The 20,685-nt window shown below is 35.8% G+C and overlaps 1 protein-coding gene across 4 annotated transcripts in view; it reads right to left on the minus strand.

Moving 5' to 3' along the window:
• The window catches only part of ATP8A1 (ATPase phospholipid transporting 8A1), a 269,168-nt gene that overhangs the window by 185,137 nt on the left and 63,346 nt on the right, over positions 1 to 20,685 (minus strand). For 2 of the 4 annotated variants that reach the window (XM_033214111.1, XM_033214109.1), the window contains exons 6-10: positions 20,002 to 20,042; positions 13,245 to 13,318; positions 7,232 to 7,301; positions 5,339 to 5,466; positions 582 to 693 (exon numbers count right to left, since the gene is read on the minus strand). In XM_033214111.1, the coding sequence (XP_033070002.1) occupies positions 582 to 693; positions 5,339 to 5,466; positions 7,232 to 7,301; positions 13,245 to 13,318; positions 20,002 to 20,042 (425 nt within the window). Of the gene's footprint in view, positions 1 to 581; positions 694 to 5,338; positions 5,467 to 7,231; positions 7,302 to 9,789; positions 9,864 to 13,244; positions 13,319 to 20,001; positions 20,043 to 20,685 lie in introns of all 4 variants that reach the window. The other 2 variants (XM_033214110.1, XM_033214112.1) reach the window with 2 other exon arrangements.

The raw sequence follows: 20,685 nt of genomic DNA on the forward strand, positions 1-20,685 counted from the left end.
CAGATTTTCATTTAGTTTCTTAAAACTATTTTCCACACCCATCTAACTATTTAATATTGATGGTATAACATAGAGACGGAGCAACTGTAGGCACGTGTGAAGATCAATGCAAGAATTAAAGCTGATGGCAAAAACAGCCTTGCGTATAAATGCTATAAAAAATAGTCATTTGATTCAAATTTCTAAAGAATTTTATAAAAAGATAGAAAATTTAAAATATGACTATTACATTAAAATTACAAGACACATATTTTAATGCAGATCACTTATCCTGACATAGACAACTGTAATAATCACTATAATAGTTAGTAAATGCTGCCATAGACCCATACACAAAATTCTTGAGAGTTCATGCATAATCTCTAGTGAACCTTCCAGTATTCCTGTGTGCAGTGAGCTGTTCTTATAGGGAGGTAATTTCAAGGTCCCACTCACAGGAGTACCAGATTCTGAACATATAGGGTTGGATCAGGAATTTGTGACAGATGGTCTCCTATGTTTGGGACCACTGCACTGAGATCTACAAATCACACACTCACAAAAGCCTTAGGTCCAAAAGGTTTCAAAGAGATAAATCCCACCTGCATCAGCTTGGTGTCATGTCCAGTGTAGACAACTATTCCATGAACCCACTGTGTATTTCTCAACTGAGCTCCTCGAAGAAGAATCTGATCTGCTCCCAGTGGAACAGTGCTAGGATGGATTATGTTGACATTAGAAACAATATTTTCTAAAATGCGTAAGCACTCTAGTCACCACATAGTTACAAATGTTCCCATTATTAAAATAACCCTTCTCATATTTAATTTTTAGAAAGTAATTTCCCTCCAATACAAATAATTTTCTTAAACAGCAACAACACAAATATTTAAGTTGTTTTTCCGTAACACCAAGCCAGTCATTTTCTGTAACTTCACTATCTGCTATGGACTACACTGTGTCCCTCCACTATTCATATGTTGAAATTCTTACCCCCAATATAATGGTATCTGGAAATGACCCTTCAGAAGGTAATGTGATATAGAAGAGGTCATGAGGGTTGGGTCCTCATGAAGAGATTAATGCCCTCATAAAAAGACACTCGAGGAGTTTGCTTTTGTCCTTGTGAGGACACAGCAAGAAGGGGCCTTTTGCCAGCCAGGAAGATGACCCTCACCAGAACCCAATCATGCAGGTACTCTGATCTCAGATGTTTAGCCTTCGGAAAAGTGAGAAAAATAAATTTCCATCATTAAAGCCACCAAGTCTATGGTGTTTTGTTATGCAGCCTGAGCAAACTAATACATTAACCAAAACAGCAGGTAATGTTTTGGAATTCAGAGGCTAATTTACACACCTGTTTATAACTTTTCCTAAATTAGTAAGTCGATTTAGGTTTCTAAAAGTGTTAGGAAGTGATGGGGCTAAGGAATTTGTCTGCCCACCTCAGCCCCACCACACACACACACACACACGCACACACACACACACTCACTCTGCGCCCCCCCCCCCCCCGCCGGCCCCCACATCCCACCCGAATTAAAAACAGCTTTGTGCATAATAAAGGGCCAAAAAAATTCCTAAGATAAATACACAGCTCTCACCACTTACTTGCATTGCCAGCCCTGACCCCCTACAGACAAGTCCCTGTACTTAAAACCTCTAGAACATTCATTTTTATAGTATTTGAAGATTGGTTCCCCAAGAATTGTGAATAAATTTCAAAGAACAGTAAGCATTTTGGAGCTGTTCATTCCCTATCATTTAAACCACATTTTTCATGAATAAGGTCCAAGGTGGTATTTTTGTGGATTTTTCACAAGGCTACCCACTATGGTAGGTTATTGGGTGATATAACTCACACAGGGACATAAGAAGGAACAAAGTCACCACAGATATACTGGAGTTCTTGAGGAAAATGTAATACATACATTTTAATGGGTCATGGATTACTATTACCAAGTCTTCATTTTAATAAGAGAAAAAAGGTCAAATATAAAGAAAATATATTTAAAAATTCTGGAAAAAGAAGGAAACAATTCCACAAGAAAAGTCTACAGACAACACAGAACTTCTCTGTAAGTGGAGGCAAAGCGAGGCTGAGGTCTTCATTTCTGGTGAGCTGCTCTGGCCCAGTAGGCTTGGAAGGCTAGTAGCAGCTTGGGCCTCAGACATTCAGGAACTACACAAATTCTACTGACACAGCTAAATCAATCCAGATGGGTAGGTAACAACAGTACTTGAGTGAATCCTTAGGAAATACTATATTCCAATTTAGAGAAAGAACAATGCAACTGCAACTCTCATTCGTTATGTACAATAGCATGCCTTTAGGACATACCTGGAAGGAAACCCCTTCCGTGTATATCTCAAGAGTAGGGGTGCATTTCAGAGTTGAAAGGGGCCTTGGGCCTAAAGTGGGTTTCCAATAACTTCTTGGGAAGCTGGACTATGCTCTGGGACACAAATGAGACAATTGTTCCTTACCCAGCCAATGGGATATAATATGGCAACTGTCACCTCAGCATTGGTGGTGTGGATTGACTGGAATTAGATACAAACTCTTCAAAAGCAAAACACACCACTTTTCAATTACAAGGACTCAAGAAGAATTAGTTAGTTTTCATCACAGCTGGTGTTCCAAGGCTTCTGGCATTAGACTATGACCCTCATCCTTAAAGGAAACAAAGTATGCTCATTCCAAAGGGTCTCCAAGAGCTTTGGGTAATCATTGTAAACCCCAAATGTGCTACAGATACAAAGGTCTTGAAAATCTGTTTCTACCTTTCATATGAAATACAGCATATTATATAAATTCCCTTTGTACCCTGAATCTTGGCACCATCATACAAAGTTTCTCCTTCATGGCATAGATTTGCTCAGCATCAATTTGACAGAAAACTGTTAAGACATGGAAGCTGGCCAGTTAAGAATGTCTGACTATAGAAATAATACTGGCATAAATGGCCAAATCTATCATTAGTCTTTCACCATATGTTCACGGAACGATCACTGTGCAAATTTTAAAACAACATGTAATTACTTCAAGGATTACAGGAAAGCTTTTGGAGGATCTGAATGAAGATGACAGTTCAGGGTATACTTCAAATGTCCTTTAGAATTCAAACACTCTAATCATGCAATTACAAAATAATGAAAACACCAAAAACATTCTCTCAGGCTGGTGAGTTGAACTAGTATATTTAGCCAATATTTAGCCACTACAAATGCCTGGGAGATAAGGTATACCATAAAGTAGAGGAAGTAGGGAAAGAAGGGAATGGAGGAGAAAAGAGGGGAGAAGGGAAGGACGAAAGACTTCACATTTTCTGCCTCATTTCTTTGCTCTCTTTGCAACAAAACTCATTGAAAAAGAAGTCTATACTTGCTATTTTCAACTCCTCTTCTTCCATTTTCTCAAACTTACTATAATCAGACACCTGTTCTAATCAGTTTCAATGATCTCCACTTTCTAAATGTAATTATGCTAGTGGTCAGTCTCATTGTACTTGACCATCAGCAATATCAGACTCAGTTTTGGTCCCTCTGACTTGGTACGGTTTCTTCACTCCCTCGGTTACCATCCTATAAACTTGGTCTCCATCTCTTTCACTAGTGCCCTTGCTTTTCCCAACATAACGTTGGAGACTATTAGGATAGTTCTTAGGTCTCTTTGGTTTTCTGTCTATACTTTTCCATTCTCAGTAATTTCTTCCATCCTCGTAGCTTTAAATATCTATGCCATCTACTTCCAAATATATCTCATGAACCCAGACTTCTGTCCCAAACTTCAGATATATATTCAACAGCCTCCTGGACATCTCTGTTTGGACCAGACAAACTTATAAATTCCAAAACTGAACTGCTGATCTCTCTTCCTCAAAATCCTCCAACGAATTCCCATTTCACTCAGAGTAACATTGTCACAATGGCCTACAAAGCCCATAGGATCTGGCCCTCTATTTTCTTTAGGCCCTTCTTCTATTACTCTCTTTATGGATCACAGCACTGCAACCACACCGCCCTAACATTCCACAATTATTCCAGGCACTTTTCCACTTGAAGGTCATGTAACGATAGAACTAATAATTTACACTGACTACTCCTTCCATCTGGAATCATCTCCCTCCAGATAGTCAAAAGGCAAACTTCCTCACTTCCCACTCATCACTGCTCAAACGTTACCTTTTCAATGAGGCTAACTGTGACCACCCTGACAAAAAGTTCTTCCCTTCCAAAGACACCCAATCTTCCTTACGCTGTGCTAATTTTTTTCCCAAAGTATTTATCACTTTCTAACATAGTATAAAATTTTCTTATTTCTCATCTTATTGTTTGTATGTTTGCCATTACCTTACTGCAAGAAAGTAAGCTCACAAGGTGCTGTGGTCTGAATGAAGTTTGTGTCCCTCAAAATTCATATGTTGAAACAGAATTCCCAAAGTGGTGGTATCAGAAGGTGGGGCCTTTGGGAATGGAATTCATGTCCTTATAAAAGAGGTCTGAGGGCCTCCGCCATGTGAAGACACATACTGGGTGACACCTATGAGAAACAGGCCCCCAGCAGACACTGAATCTTCTAGTACCTTGATTTTGGACTTCCCAGTTTCCAGAACTGTGAGTTAATAAATTACTGTCATTCATAAATTATTCAGTCTAAGATATTTTGTTACAACAGCCTGAACAGACTAAGGCTTAAGGCCAGGAATATTTATTTGCTTTGTTCACTGTTGCCTCCTTAACACCTGTAACAGGCTTGGCTGACTAGGTGCTTAATATGTACTGGTTGAATGAATGAGGAAAGGGGTAGAAGAGAAGAAACAAGAGAGGCAGGAAGCAGGTAACAAAAAGAGATGAGATGACTATAATTAATAACACGGGCTAGAAAGAGCATTTGAAATTTCATGGAGGAGACAATAAATTATCCAGTACAACAGACCCTCTGAAGGTAGAGTCTGAGCTCCTTGAAGCATCTCAAGATCACAGGAAAGGACCCAGGCCATGCAGATTGAATAGTTAAGCCTATAACATGAGTATTTTGGCCAAAGAATAAGCCACAGGTAATTCTTACTCCCATTGTTTACCCACGAAACTATGTCCCAGAAGCTTGGAATATCTCTGAAAATATCCTCCTGCCAGATTGGCAGGAACTCTGGGAAGTCATCAGCTACACTACATGAATGGATAAGATTCAACATCTTCACAGAAAGACTCAGGGTAGAATATAAATGCTTTAAAAAGGGTTTTGAGTACTCAAGCTTAGCACAGAAGAAAATAATATGTATCCAGACTTGGATGACACAGCAATACACTATGACACAATGGATTCTGTGTTTTTAAGAAGACTGATTTTACATACCCATGTCCATCAAGCCTTATGTTTCCAACAAAATCGTAGAGATGTCTGTTTGGACTTTCACACTCTATTCTGCCAGAAATCCTCATCAAACTGTCAATGTCTTTGATATCTGATGTTGCTGGTAAGCCCTGTTTGGAATTTTTAAATAAGTAAAAAGTATATTAAATAAGTTGTATCTGGGCAAAGAGGAGGGATTTTGAATTCATCCAAGTCTTGAGATCTAAGGGATCTCATTATTTTTATAAGCAATTCTCCCTTACTCTGTCAAATCATAATTAAGAGATACCTTCCTCCCTGACTTGAGCACAGGTTTTAAGCACAAGAATAGGGCACCTTGGCCGGGCGCGGTGGCTCAAGCCTGTAATCCCAGCACTTTGGGAGGCCGAGATGGGCGGATCACGAGGTCAGGAGATCGAGACCATCCTGACTAACACGGTGAAACCCCATCTCTACTAAAAAATACAAAAAACTAGCCGGGTGAGGTGGCAGGCACCTGTAGTCCCAGCTACTCGGGAGGCTGAGGCAAGAGAATGGCGTAAACCCGGGAGGCGGAGCTTGCAGTGAGCTGAGATCCGGCCACTGCACTCTAGCCTGGGCGACAGAATGAGACTCCGTCTCAAAAAAAAAAAAAAAAAAAAAAAAGAATAGGGCACCTTTATGAGAGTTCTTAAATATGTTTAAGAGACTATAAGCTAGTCTGCAAAGATAATTTGAAGTGAGTCCCCAAAGCACCATTTGTTTCTGAAAATAAAAGTAATATTTAGCACTATACAGTCTGTCTTCAGAAACTAAAAAAGATGAAAAATAGATGGAATTTGTGTTCAAAGAACATAGCTTTGTTTCTTTTTATTCCACTGAGAAAGGAAACTCCAAAACAGGGTTCCCTCTGGCCCACCAGAAGCAGCTGCCACTGAGTAGGGCCCTCACACAGTGGCAGTCTGGGTCCAGCCCCTCTGTGATGATCTAGTTCCAACACATCCCGACCCTCTCAAATGTCATTTTCATCTTTCATCTAGAAACCAAGGGCATACATTTTTAGAGTCCCTCTTAAAGCTTTAAAAACTTCACAGTTGTTTTTGTTTGAGATGATATGAAAAGTAAATATAGAAATGTAAACTATTCCCCAAGATGACTTTTTGAACGGCAATAGAAAGTATGACTTTTTAAAAAACTTTTATTTGAGGTTCAGGGGTATACAATGGAGCTTATGTAGGTAAAATTGTGTTATGGGAGCTTCTTGTACACCTTTTTTTGTTCTTTTTTTTTTTTTTTGAGACAGAGTCTCACTTTGTTGCCCAGGCTGGAGTGCGGTGGCATGATCTCGGCTCACTACAACCTCTGCCTCTCGGGTTCAAGCAATTCTCCTGGCTCAGCCTCCTGAGTAGCTGGGATTACAGGTGTGTGCCACCATGTTTGGCTACTTTTTGTATTTTTATTAGAGACAGGGTTTCACCATGTTGGTCAGGCTGGTCTCAAACTCCTGACCTCGTGATCCGCCTGCCTCGGCCTCCCAAACTATGATTACATATGTGAGCCACTGTGCCCAGCCTTGTACAGCTTTTTAACATGGCGAAGTCAAATTATAATTTGAACCAGGTGAATAGGAAAAAGTTAAAACATATCAAAGCCTTAGAACTACTATTATCTGAGTGTTAGCTATTACATAATTAAAAATATTATAAATAGTATCTATAAGACAGACCACATTTACCCAAATACATAGGAGTCTTCCATAATACTTAACAATATCAGTTTATAAAACATCTTCGTTGTGGTTCCATGGGAACATATTTGCAATAGGACAGATTACTTCAAGACAATAACACAAAGAAAGAAGACTTAATTCCATGTAATAAAAGAGCAGTGATTCTACATACTTGTGTTAGATCTTACCTGCCTAATTTTCAAGTTTGTTTCACCATCTAAGTTGGATGTTTCAATGTAGCACATGGCTTGGGGCTCACTGTAGTTTGGAGTTGAGAAGCACAAAGATTTAGTCGGGGAAGAAAAGCATAACAACAATTTATTTAAATGCTTAGACTCACTGAAGCCTTTCATTCTAGACAAAGTAATAGTTACCTAGCTTCTTGATGATTTTCATTCTAACAGCAAGATGCTGTGAGGCAGAACCCATGCATGACAACTCATGGATTAGCTTTTCAGCCAGAAGGACCAAAAGCAATTTCCTGACAACAATCGGTAATGGTCTTCAAGATAATGCAAATGAATAGATTTGCACATATTTAAATTGTTCATCCACATAGACACAACACAGACTGTATCTGAAATGTAAAGCAGTTTTGTGTCTGGATTTATCTTTAGCTCAAAAACACCACATGAGATTTCATGCTCATGGCACACATGTAAATTGGTTAAGAAAGTGGTTGATGAGAAAATTCCAGATTGCTAGTTCTACAAACCTGCGTTTACTACCCTTTAGCTATGATGAATAGGATCATATAAACCATAATATTTAAATGTTAAGGTTATTTAAAAAAAAGTAGTATGAATAAATTTTACAATGAAAGTGGATATATAGCTTTCTCCCTCTGTTTTCCACTCCTGCTCTCCTATTAAAGTTGCTTAAGAGATTCTCACAGCGGTAAAAACTAAAACTAAAATCAGTCAGCTAGGCCATATTGCTCCTTGACCTGAACCTAGAAGATATACTTCATGGGCTCCCTACCAGTGTGTCTTAGTAAAATCTGGTGTGTGGTGGTTGGCATTAGGGGTCCATGTTTCCAGTTTTATCATACCACCACAGCCCAGACTGTCTTATCTTTCCTTTTCACATGCTGATTTGACCTGCCCAGCAACTACAGACATGTGAGTTTGTAGCCCAACGGTACAGTCTGATCCTCAATTCTAAAGAAAAGCATTCGAAAGTTAATCTCATTAATGCCTGGTTATATAACAGGCCTAATTTACTAAGATCGCATAAGTATTATAAATGTAATCTCTTATAAGCATGTGTACTCAGCTAGAAAGAAAAAAATTTACAAATTACAAACACCTGGAATTTTCTAATCAACTTCCAACCTGTACATGTGCAAAACAGACTATTCCAAGTTTTAGAAATGGGCATGTAGCTTAATTCTTTGGCCCGAAGATTTGTGAAAATTGCTTAGACACACAGACATTAATCAAAAATATTTTACTGATTCATTTTAAAGTAGCTCTGCAAGTTCTTCAATTTACTCTATGAGCTTTCTTTCATAAAAGCTGCTATTTTTTCTGAAAATTAAGTCCTTCAATATTTGTATTTTCACTCTATCACTTATTCAAAATTTTAGTTTTTAAATCACTGTCACAATAGCAATTTGGCTCTGGAAATTGCTCCAAATTTGTAATTTACTTATGTATACATTTGAAACATACTTTATGAATTTATAAAACACATCTTCTGATAATATAGAAGCATGATGACAAAGAAAATACTAAATGACAATGTTGATTCCATATTCTGACAATTAGAATAACATTCTAATTCTACTTTTTTTTGTCCATAAAGTAACTTATCTAGGTAGGTCTTTAAATGGCTAGGAAGCTAGGAAGTTCAAATAGCTAAGTTCTATTTGAAGCTGGGCTAATAAAATATGCATCGAAATTGAGAACATTTTCAACAATCACTTAAGACAGCAGTTACTGAAGCAATTCTTAATAGTGCTGTGAAAAGGCAGCAAGAAGTCTCAGATAAGGAATCATGCTAGATCATAAATATTTCAGCAAATTATGATGACATCTAAAACACAAACTAGTCAAGAGAGGCAAAGCAGGCTTTCTGATTAGTAAGTGAAAAATGAAACAAGATGCATATCACAATACAGACACTAGTAGACAGCTGAAATTGATCACAGGAACGTGCACTTTGTCACTAGATACAAGTGGGATAAAAGTTGATCGCAAAGCATGCGGTACAAAATGTGCAACATCCAGCTTTGTGCAGGGGGTCCTCTATAAACCCTATGAGCCCAAATTATAGTCACAATCGCTGGAAGGATTTTACAGAACTTACAGAAAAATTTAAAATACAAGAATAAGATATATTTATAATCTAATCAATTTTCAATGACTGTTTCATGAAAAGCTTAACATTGTTCAAAATAATATTCTGGAGAGATAATAAATTAAACCTTAGTACTTAGGCATGTTATTAAATATGAATATATATTAATGGTACATAGGAAATTAAAATCTACTTTCATTGTCATGCCTCTTAGACTCCTATTGATAACAGGAGTTCAATCTGCCCAGCTGAAGGACAAGCATCACTCAACACAGTATTCCAAAATCCCTTTAAAACATCTGTGAAATGTCCATCACCAAGCAGTATAAAAAGTTTGTGTTTTAAAGGAAGAGACACAGAACTCAACCACATTTGGGTGCAACTGTTCTCTGGTTTACGGTGAGGACCCACATACACGCATCCTATACGACTCAGTGGTTCTAACCTTGAGGACAGACTGATGAGATCTGCTGGGAGATGTTCCCCATTGGTCACTTTCACTATCTCCCCTACTGCCACCTACATGTCCCAGTATAAAATAAGTAAAATGGCAAAAAAAATGAACAGAGAAAAAAACAAACAAACAAATGGACAAAAGAGACAGAAAGTTCGAAATTATTATAGAAAATAATACATGTTAATAAAAACATTTAATGCCATTTTTTTCAAAACTTATTTTGATCAGGTCTGAAGCATAAGAAAACATTTAGTATTTGAGGGTTATTTATTTGCTTTCAAGCCCAATTTAAATTTTTAGTGTAAAAACTTAATTTTTAAAAGTTTACTCATAAGCTTATAAAATTAAAGCGTATTTTATAGAGAACTACATTACATTCTAGATTTTTCTTTCTCAAATTTCTCAACCTCATGCCATCTACTGTATGTCCACAGTATTCCAACCCTGACTTAGTCATTACCAAAAAAGGAAGGAAATAATGATGAAAATTATTTTTTAGGGTTGTGATAGGGTTTTGAAAAAAAAGTATACTAGTTCCCGCCCCACTTAAAAAAAAACAACTATTAAAAACGTTCTGACTCCAAAATATTTTCAAAGTTAATTGAATAAATATCTTATTAACTTTAATGCCAAGCTGCAAAGACACAGGCCTTAGGAAGCCAGAAGGCATAACTGCAGCCTTTTGAGTTACTTAGCAATTAATGCATTGTTTTGGAAGGGTAAGCCTTTGAATTCAGAGAAATTTTTTCAGAGAGGGTATGAAATAGACATGCCAAGAATATGGACTTGAATTAACAGCTTGAGTTATTTTACCCTACTTTATACTCTAACACATAAATGTATTCGTTATTTATTAAATGCTAAAATCTGTTTCATTTCAAAATGAAAGCCTATGAAACACAGTAACTTTCAACCATATTCATGCTTTAATTTCAAACTACCTCACAGAAGATGCACTCTCAGTAATTAAAATTTAAAGAAATTGAAAATTAAAATATTATAAACAGTTGTTTACTCTTACTGCTAAGTGGTTGCTCACTTGCAGGTGAAAATCATCATGTACTTCTTTTGACAGTGGACAGTGTAAAGATAGATTAGGAGTATTCCAACCCTGACTTAGTCATTACCTAAAGTCAAAATTTCTCTTTCTGTTAAATGATTAAACACTACTACCTATTTCGTGAGGTTAACGTAGATTCAAAGGAGTTAAGTAATGCTAAAATTCTTTGAGGGAAAAAAAATCCTGAAAGGTGGTATTCTGCTACTTGGATTGAAATGTCTAACAGTACAGCCTTTATTTTGAATTCCACTCAATAACAAAAAGCAATGAATCAGATAATCTTTTAAAAATATAATCTTGGAGGAAGTTAATCACTGTGGAGACCATATTAAGACACAGAAACTGTTTTGATAAACTGATATTCATAACCACCAGTAAGTGTTTTTAATGTTTATAAAACAAGTTCTGTAAAAATGGTCTAAAGTTTAAGAAATACAAGTAGCTTGCTGGGGAGTTTCTGAAATTGGATAGAGTCAGACAGTAAAGATTTTGAAAATTTCCAACTTAAAATTAAGTATAAATTCAGGGCAGTATAGTCGATTATCTTCACATGTTTGAGCATCAAAAATAAAAATTGTATTTAATGGTTCAGTGTATATGATTCATTCTATAATTATGTCTCTAAGAGTTTAATCGGGAAAACAATACTTTCCCAAATTGTTAGAAGCTGTTACTGTCATTTTGAACTTGCTTATACAGTCACGTGACAATGACAGGTGCAGCTTCTGAGGAAAGGATTGTTAGGCATTTTTGTCACTGTGCGAGCATCACAGAGGGCACCTATACAAACCTAGATGTATAGTCTATAGGCCATATGGTGTAGCAGATTGCTCCTAGGCTACAAACCTGCACAGCATGTCACTGTACGGAACAGTGTAAAGAAACAGTGACACAATAGTGAGTATTTGTGCAATAGGAGTTTTTCTGCTCCATCATAATCTTATGGGACCACCGTTGTGTATGTGTTTTGTAACTGACCGAAATGCTGTTATGCAGCACACAACTGGAAAACATTCAGATGGCCAACTGTCCAATACATTCATCACATTTTTACTTAGTAAAACTGAATGGACACCACTCTGTAGGGTACTCTTAAAGCTTATCAATGTAAACAAAAAGAATTGGGGAATATTAGAGTTTGATCATTTAACCCATCTTAATATAAAAGATGTGAAACCAAGGCATGAGAGATGAAGCAGTTGGTTCAAAATCACCAACTCAGAATAAGAATCCCAGCTTTTCACTCCCTAAGGAGAACTCTCTCTAGATACTACCTAGAACCTGAGACAATGACAATAAGCTCTCCCTCAAGCTAATTCTCAAGATGCCAAGAATGGATGGTTAGCTTCAACTCAGTTTTAGAGATTTATCCTGATAAAGTTATAAGCAAAGGAAACTACGAACAGAAAGGGTGATCTGAAAACATCTATATCAATTTTTCTGAAAACAAAAACCTATAGGTACATGGCACAAAAAGATACAGAAATATAACTACCTGCAGTTACTTTAATTGGTTGTAGACTTACTTCTATAAATATCTAGATTACTTTTACTTGTTCAGCTAAGTTTCACTAACTTGTCATGAATTGAATCACTTTAAATGATGACCTGATTAAATAGATTTTGAAAAAAGGACACCATCCATATTCATATGTGGATTTACAAATAAAACTGTCCAAGGAAATGATGATAAACAACCTCTAAAATATTAAAAACAATTTTTCTTAATTTAAAATAGGACTAGTTTATAGTTTTTAAACCTAAAACCATTTGAAAGTCACATTCTTTAAAGGGTAACAGTGCCATATGAATACTAATTCATACTGAATACTAATTCATGACTAAAATATGAGTAAAATGAAAATTATTTAAATTAAGTAACTGAAAGAACTTAAAAGAAAGAGCAAAGTACTTTTCTGTTGGAAGAGTATGGCATTTCAAAAGGCATGATGGCAAAAAGAATCATTCATCCATTTTTTAGTACCATTCCATCACAATAACCAAGAAACTTTGCAGGGATTTATGATGAACAAGGATTGAAAGATAAAAAAATCAATAGAACTCAATCCATGTATTATATAAAATAAATGACAGGAAATCTTAAAAGAATTATGATCCCCACAAAAGGATCTGGATAGATTCAGAGGGAGAGTAGACTCTTAATTATATTTGAATGATAAAGTATAGTACCTATCACTTATTCTATATGGCAAACATGAAAGAGCCCTTTAAGTCCAATCAATTTTTTAAATGTTTAAATAAAAATTATTAGAGAGGTTTTTAATTCTTCGTTTATTCCTTATTTCCTTGGAGAAATCACAAGGTCAATGCAGGGTAGAGAAACCATCCTCTACACTGTTTGAGCATCAGTAGGCATCTCTACCTTGATGAGAGAAGTACAGTGTCAGCAGGTATATACTCTTTGCCTTTTATTACAACTATATCTCCAACATTTACCTGAAAGAAAACTGGGAATTGGTTAATTATCTGCATTGAAAGATAGTTACAAATATACAACCCATTGTAAAAAGCACAGAATACAGTAAAAATAGTTATTGGCAAACGAGAACCTCTTATCTTCACAAAATGGAAGAAAATTATCTAGGAGTGAGACCAGGGTTGGAGGAATCCTTTAAAAATTGGACATTATATATTGGATATATAACTTATCTTGATAAAATCAATCTATTCTATCCACTTAATTGACATCTCAACTTCTCATATCCTCTCTTTGACATAAAAACATAACGGAGGAATTTACCAATATAAATCTTTATCCTATTTAAGGAAATCCCACTGTAACTGGAGACGCTATTATATATAACTGCTCCTCACAATAATGCTTGTGAAACTAGTATTGCTTATAACTCATCCTCTGGAGAGAAAGAAAATGAGTCTGAGATTCTGAGATTTTTGCTTAAGATGATGGGGAGTTGAAGAGCTTAGACTCAAATCCACGTCTGACTGTCTGCAAATCCTGATTTTGCATAATTTTGTGAAACTATCAATGCATTTTAAATTAAAAGTTAATCTCTTCATTTTACTACCTCTTAGCATTTTTCTGAGCCTGGCATAAATACAAAGACATACTATGTTCAAAAACTGTTAGTAATAATTTAAGTAACAGATGTGTCACATAGCTTTTGGCAAACAATACAATAACTAAGCAACAACTTGGCTTAACTGAGCTGACCAAGTTACACTGTTAGCCGCTCCCCTTACATCATGAAAGTTGACTTCCTGGCTGGGCGCGGTGGCTCACGCCTGTAATTGCAGCACTTTGGAAGGCCGAGGCGGGCGGATCACAAGGTCAGGAGATCAAGACCATCCTGACTAACACAGTGAAAGCCCGCCTCTACTAAAAATACAAAAAATTAGCCGGGCATGGTGGTGGGCGCCTGTAGTCCCAGCTACTGGGGAAGCTGAGGCAGGAGAATGGCGTGAACCCAGGAGGCGGAGCCCAGATCGCGCCACTGCACTCCGGCCTGGCTAACAGGGCAAGACTTCGTCACAAAAAAAAAAAAAAAGTTGATCTCTTAGTAGACAAATGAGCTTAAACATGAATTTCAATATGTAATAGATGGAAAAAAAGACTTTTTAAATTAAAGCCTATTTGTTCTTCCCCCTCCCTACTTTTCCTTGCACTCTAAAATAACACTACTGAGGGTAAGAACAGAATAGTGTCCTTTGTGGGAATCATAAGAAATTACTGCAGAGGCAGCCCACTGTGGTCTATTATTTACCAAAAGAAGAGGTTAGGAAAGGTTGGGGCAGGGGTATTGTCCTTTCATTTATGACATGTATGTTTAGTGTCCAAGTACGGAAGTTCTGGGTCTCTTGATTCAAAAAATAATTCAGGTGAAATCTGAAATTCGGACTAGCTGAAACTGGCAAATTACCAGGGATCTCGGAATCAAACACCCCCTACCTCAAAAAAGGGCAAAGATAAAAAATTAAAAACTCCAATATAAATGAACTGGTCCTTAAAATAATGTGCTGTGATAATACTGTGATTACTCACTGACAGAAAGATAATAAAATGTAAATTCTCTGTAATCATGACACTTAGAATGCATCCAGGTTACCATTTAATTGTTCTTTAATCACCTCCTGTGTGTTAATGTTTCCTCTTAAATTCAACTATGTGCTTCACAAAATCAGAATCATACCCTCTACACTATCATGTTAGAGTCTAACAGTCAGATTTAAATCCCTAATTGATTGTGCTGCTTTCCAACATCTTTACTCATTGTAAGACAAAAGAAGGGCTTGTGGTTATTAAACTCAATAAAATAGTAACTATTTATATGGTACCCCAGTGGCCTGGGAAAACCATGGGCTTACTAAATGCTGAAGTTCTTACTAAAGCATGCTAAATCAATGAATGCTAAAGTTCTTTACTGTAAGGAAAGCAGGGAACTTAACTCCTTAGGATGCCTATGTTTAAGATCAATTTCTCAAAAGACATCCAAACACCTGTCTTTCCTTTTGGGTTCTGAGCTCCCAATACAGCATTCCCCTTCCAGTCTAGTGTGTGCACAAGACGAACCAAGAGAAGAAAAAGTCAAGATGACAAAAATGCTTTGATCATATATATTCCAATCGGAGGAATGTCATGATAAAGCAGTTTTAGTCCCCAAAGTTAAGGAAATATTTAGGGCTTTCAGTCCACTACCTACAGCCTTCTGAAGTCACTGATATTAACAACATTGAGGATTATGTAAAATAGTAAGACTGCAATAGCCTTATTTAAAAATCCAACTATTGGCTGGGCGTGGTGGCTCACACCTGTAATCCCAGTACTTTGGGAGGCCAAGGCAGGTGGATCACCTGAGGTCATGAGTTCAAGACCAGCCTGGCCAACATGGTGAAACCCCGTCTCTACCAAAAATACAAAAATTAGCTGTGCATGGTGGCGGGTGCCTGTAATCCCAGCTACTCAGGAGGCTGAGGCAGGAGAATCATTTGAACCCAGGAGGCAGAGGTTGCAGTGAGTCGAGATCACGCCACTGCACTCCAGCCTGGGCAACAGAGTGAGACTCTGTCTCAGAAAAAAAAAAAAAAAAAAGAAAGAAAGAAAGAAAAAAGAAAAAATACATACACATTGTGGTGGAGGCTTCATGCATTAAAGTGGCTTTACAGAGTAACTTTTACACATGCATTCAGCCCACCATGTCATGCTTCCCTAATAAGTCAGAAGAATATGTTGATTCCAAGATTTTTCCGCTAAATTCTCCACCTGCATACATCTCAAAAACCTGTGAACAGTGTTAGCTGCACCTCATTGTAAAGAAATAATCTGTGGTGAGAGCAACGAAACCAGCAGCTTACAGTTCAGGAGTCACAATGTAGTTTCCTACATGTAGGGCTTTGTGATTACAATACTTACTTTTAAAACTAGGGATCTGCAAGCTAACCTTTTGCAACAGGGAAAAGGTTTCAGGGCAGTAACTGGAGAGAGAAACCATTAACACCTCAGAGCTGAAGTCTGCCCAGCTGTGAATGATTCGATGTATGCTAGGCAAATTTGTAGGTCCTTTGAGGGCCGTTGAAGAGCAACCACAGCAGCCACACATTTAGAAAGGAAGAGAAAGAGCCCTGAAGTAAAGCCCATTTACACTAAGGTCTATCATATTGCCTTGGCATGTAGATGACACTCTTGGTTCTGGTTTATTGATTTTATTTTTAATTGCACAAAGTATCATATAAGCCAAAGAAAAGACTCGCCTCACAATCTTGTTATCCCAATAAGTAAGCCTGCTTTTGTGCCTGTTCACTTGTTCAACGAACAATTTACAAAGCCAGTATTTCAGGGTACATAGTACTATTTGTTTTCACCTATAATTATATCTTATGATACAGGAACCCTGATTTGTCTTGCTTAATGCTTTAAGCTCACTGCTTGGCATATGCACTCAATAAATACTTGTCAAATGAATAGTATAATTTTTTCTGTGTTGCTATACCATGTGACATTACAGATTTTACTTGTCACAAAATATGAGTATGCCATAATTTATAAAACCTTCCCTGTTGTTGTATTTCCATATATTGTAGTTTTTTGCTATTGTAAGTAAATAATGCTACAATAAACATTTTTATACAAGTGGAGGTATTCTCCAACTTTATGATTCTTTTCTTGGGATAAATTTCCAGAATCCCCCCTTTATTTTTTTTTTATTTTTTTATTTTTTTTTTATTTTTCTCCATAATGTATTGTGATGTTATCAACATCAAGTAAAATGCTCATTTTCATCATTTGCTTCTGTTCATGTTTTCTTGAACAAGTCTTCAATTTTCCTTCCAAAATGTTGCATGCCACACTTGAGGCAACGAAGCAGAAGTATTTTTAAACATGACAGCTAAGAACATTCATCTACAGCAACCTATATGCTCAATACATGACGTGTATCCCCTTTTTACAGTTCTCAATATAAATAGCCAAACTGCTCGTTCACAATAGGATGTAAATAAAATATTTCATAAAAATAAAAAATCTGAAATACAAGTTTGTTTTTATTTATTGAATAGGTAGCAAATGAAACTTCAATATGGTTTAAATTTGCAACTTTTATTAGGTTGAATATTATACTGAATCTGATTATCATATTTCTGGTTTACTGTCAAGTTTTCTTTTTTATTTAACAGTGATCTTAATCATTTGTCCTATTTGGTGCAAATATTTCACATGGCCTGCCTACTTATTTGTGGCAGTTTTTGTTGTGTATTAGTTTTAAAATTTATAAAACCTAATTCTATAGATTGAGATATTGCTCCTCTTCAAATATTAAAGCCTTTATTCTATTTGTATGTTTTCTAAAAACAATGTTTTAACATTTAACTTTTAGTCAGTTGAAATTTATTTTAGCATAGGTTGTGACTTAGTTACAAACTAAATATTCAAATACTATTTCTTAAAATTGCTAATCTGTGACAACATAATTCTTTAAAAAATAATTTTTGCCTTTTTCAAATATTAAACAGGCTTTATTTCAGGGCACTATATTTTATTTTATACTATTTAAATCTGCTCCATGTTATTCTACTCATCAATGTCTATTTTTGCAAACAATCCATAGTATTTTAATAACTTTTGCTTTCTATTTCACCTGTAGTTAATCTTAGCACACTGCTCATTTTTCCAACATATATTCTACTTTCTTAACTGTTTATTTTGGCAAATCAGATGAAAAATTTAGTCAATTCTTGAGGAAAATATAATAATTTCCCTGGGATTATATTACTTCATAATTTGGAACAAGTGATATTTCACTTTTAATTTTTCTGGGAATATGACATATTTGTAAATTTGTATGAATCTTGAATATCAAAGTTTGGATGCTTTAGTCACACACATATGTTAAACTTACTTGCAGGCATCCCATAAGGCCACTGGGAATGAGACCTCTTCCTCACTTTATTTTCAAACTTGATGCTGCCAACTTAAGAGTGATGTTAATTTTTTAATATTTTCATGATTTCATCACTGAACCAACTTTTAGTGATTCTAATTAGTTCTATAATTCTAATTATTAAATAACTTCAGCTCTTTTGGGCTGGATGACTTTGGCAACACTTTAAACTCTGTCCTTCTCTATCTCAAAATGGGATGCCCAGGTTAGGCGTGCCATTGACCTGTGAGATGACTGAAAATGCTATTATTATGGGTAATCCTGGCTGGTGATTTGTCTGTCAAAAATAGGAAGAGTAAGAGTTACAATAATCCAGGTAGGTTAGCATAATCTTGAAATAAAGCTTGTTTATTAGGAAAATAAGACATTTTAAAGGTTTAGAGTGAAGTAGTACATTATTATCTCCTGACTTTCTATTTTCTGAGCAAGCAGCCTAGGTTATTTACTAGCATGCATATTTACGTTAACTACACTAACAACCCTAGGTAAAATAATATTTTTAATAAAATTAAACTTATTATACTTGATTATATCCTACCTGATTATATCCTGTCTTCTTTCTAAAATGTTTAAATTCACAGGTGCCAGAAAAGAGTAGAAAAGAAATTTATTTTGAAATTGCTTTTAGCATTTTTGTTTATTTTGTTATTCTGAAAAAGAGATTCCTGTCACAGAAATAAATAAAGCACACCAAGGTATTTTCCTGTTTGTTGCTCTCATGTCGAAAACCAAAGAAAAAAGAGGGGTCAATTTTCAACTATATGAAAGGGGAGACGTCAGTCTCTATTCTAGCCACTGATGGAAAATCAACAGAAATTTAATTAATTTTTGATTTGGGGGTACAAGGTATCCCCTGCAGAAATAAAAGATGATCATGACAAGGTAGAATCAAGGGCATGGACTTCAACCAGCTGGGAAGTACTGAAGTGCAAATAAACTACTGGTTACACTTCGATTGTCCTAGCAAGATATTGTCCTGTGAGATACACCTCTAACGTCCCGGCAATCCCAGGAAACAAAGTGGCCTAAGAAGGGCAGCGCAGCCTCCAAAAAGTCTTTTACCAAGTTACCAAAGCTATTCATTTGTGGATGACTAGATTTTAAATCTTCTTCCAGAACTAAGGGAGAACTAATAATAATTGCTTACCTTTTGAAAGGGAAGTCTGAAAAGAATAAACACCTGAATAACATTTGTTAAATTATGACTTAACCTACTAACTGCCATGTTAGAGGTCCTATAAACAAATTAACCTTTGATGTTATATAACTGATTTCATTAGAAAACAATGTTTAATTTGTAAGATTTTTGTTTTAAAGGAATCAGTGGTAAGCAAATGTAATTAGTCTCACTATATGAATTTGAAGTAAAATATGCAGAAGTAAAATATCAGAACTCAAATTCTTATTTTTACTTGGACAGTAGATGATTAAAGCAAAAAATTACAACACAAAACAGGTCATGGTTAAATAAAATCTATGAAAACAGTACTCAAAATATACTATGAAGAAAACAAAAAGTTCTAGATATTATTCAAATTAAGTCTTTCTATAACATAGCAGAAATACTAAATGAATGTGACTGAAGACTCCATGCATGTTTATATTACTAAAAAGCTTTTATATTAGTAAAATTCTTGACATTTGCTTATATTATACAAAATATTATATCTACTAGAGTACACCGCTATGCATTTCCTCTCCTGGAACAAAAGAAAAATCAATGCATACCTTTTCCCAGTGGACAATTTCCCAAGCACCATTTCTCAAAACTGGAAAGAGAAAAGGTGACATTTTAAAGAAAATTTTTTACTATGAAAAGGCCGTTTCTGATGGAATAATCATTTTAAACAAATAGCTTCAGTCAAAATAACTAGTAGCAATTTTTATAGGCTAAAAATCTAATTATGATAGCAAGAATATGTAAAATTACACAAAGAATTAGAAACAACCAACATATTTTAGATCCTACAATAACATATCTATAACAGAGAGCAATCTCATTGGTGTTACTAAGGGCTTTCTTTAGCACACAGAGGAACTATGGGGCTCAGCTGGAGGAGAAAGCCACAAAAATGATGTGAAAAAGGAAGTGACAAGCTTAAAAACATTTCAGATGCTACAAGAGTAGCAATGTTTAAAAAGAAGAATCACAAGCACAGAGTAATAGATTTCTAATAGTTCAGTAAAAATTTAACACAGAAAGCCAACATAGAAATAACTTGCACCTTTAGGTTTACAGTAATGCAAAAAGCAAAAACAAAAAACAACCCAATTTTTTTCTTTTCTTTTTTTTCCTTTTCTTTTTTTTTTTTTTGAGACGGAGTTTCGCCCTGTCACCCAGGCTGGAGTGCAATGGCACAGTCTTGGCTCACTGCAACCTCCACTTCCCAGGTTCAAGCCATTCTCCTGCCT

This window comes from Trachypithecus francoisi, unplaced genomic scaffold (genome assembly GCF_009764315.1).
Source record: "Trachypithecus francoisi isolate TF-2019V2 unplaced genomic scaffold, Tfra_2.0 Lachesis_group1, whole genome shotgun sequence".
NCBI lineage: Eukaryota > Metazoa > Chordata > Mammalia > Primates > Cercopithecidae > Trachypithecus > Trachypithecus francoisi.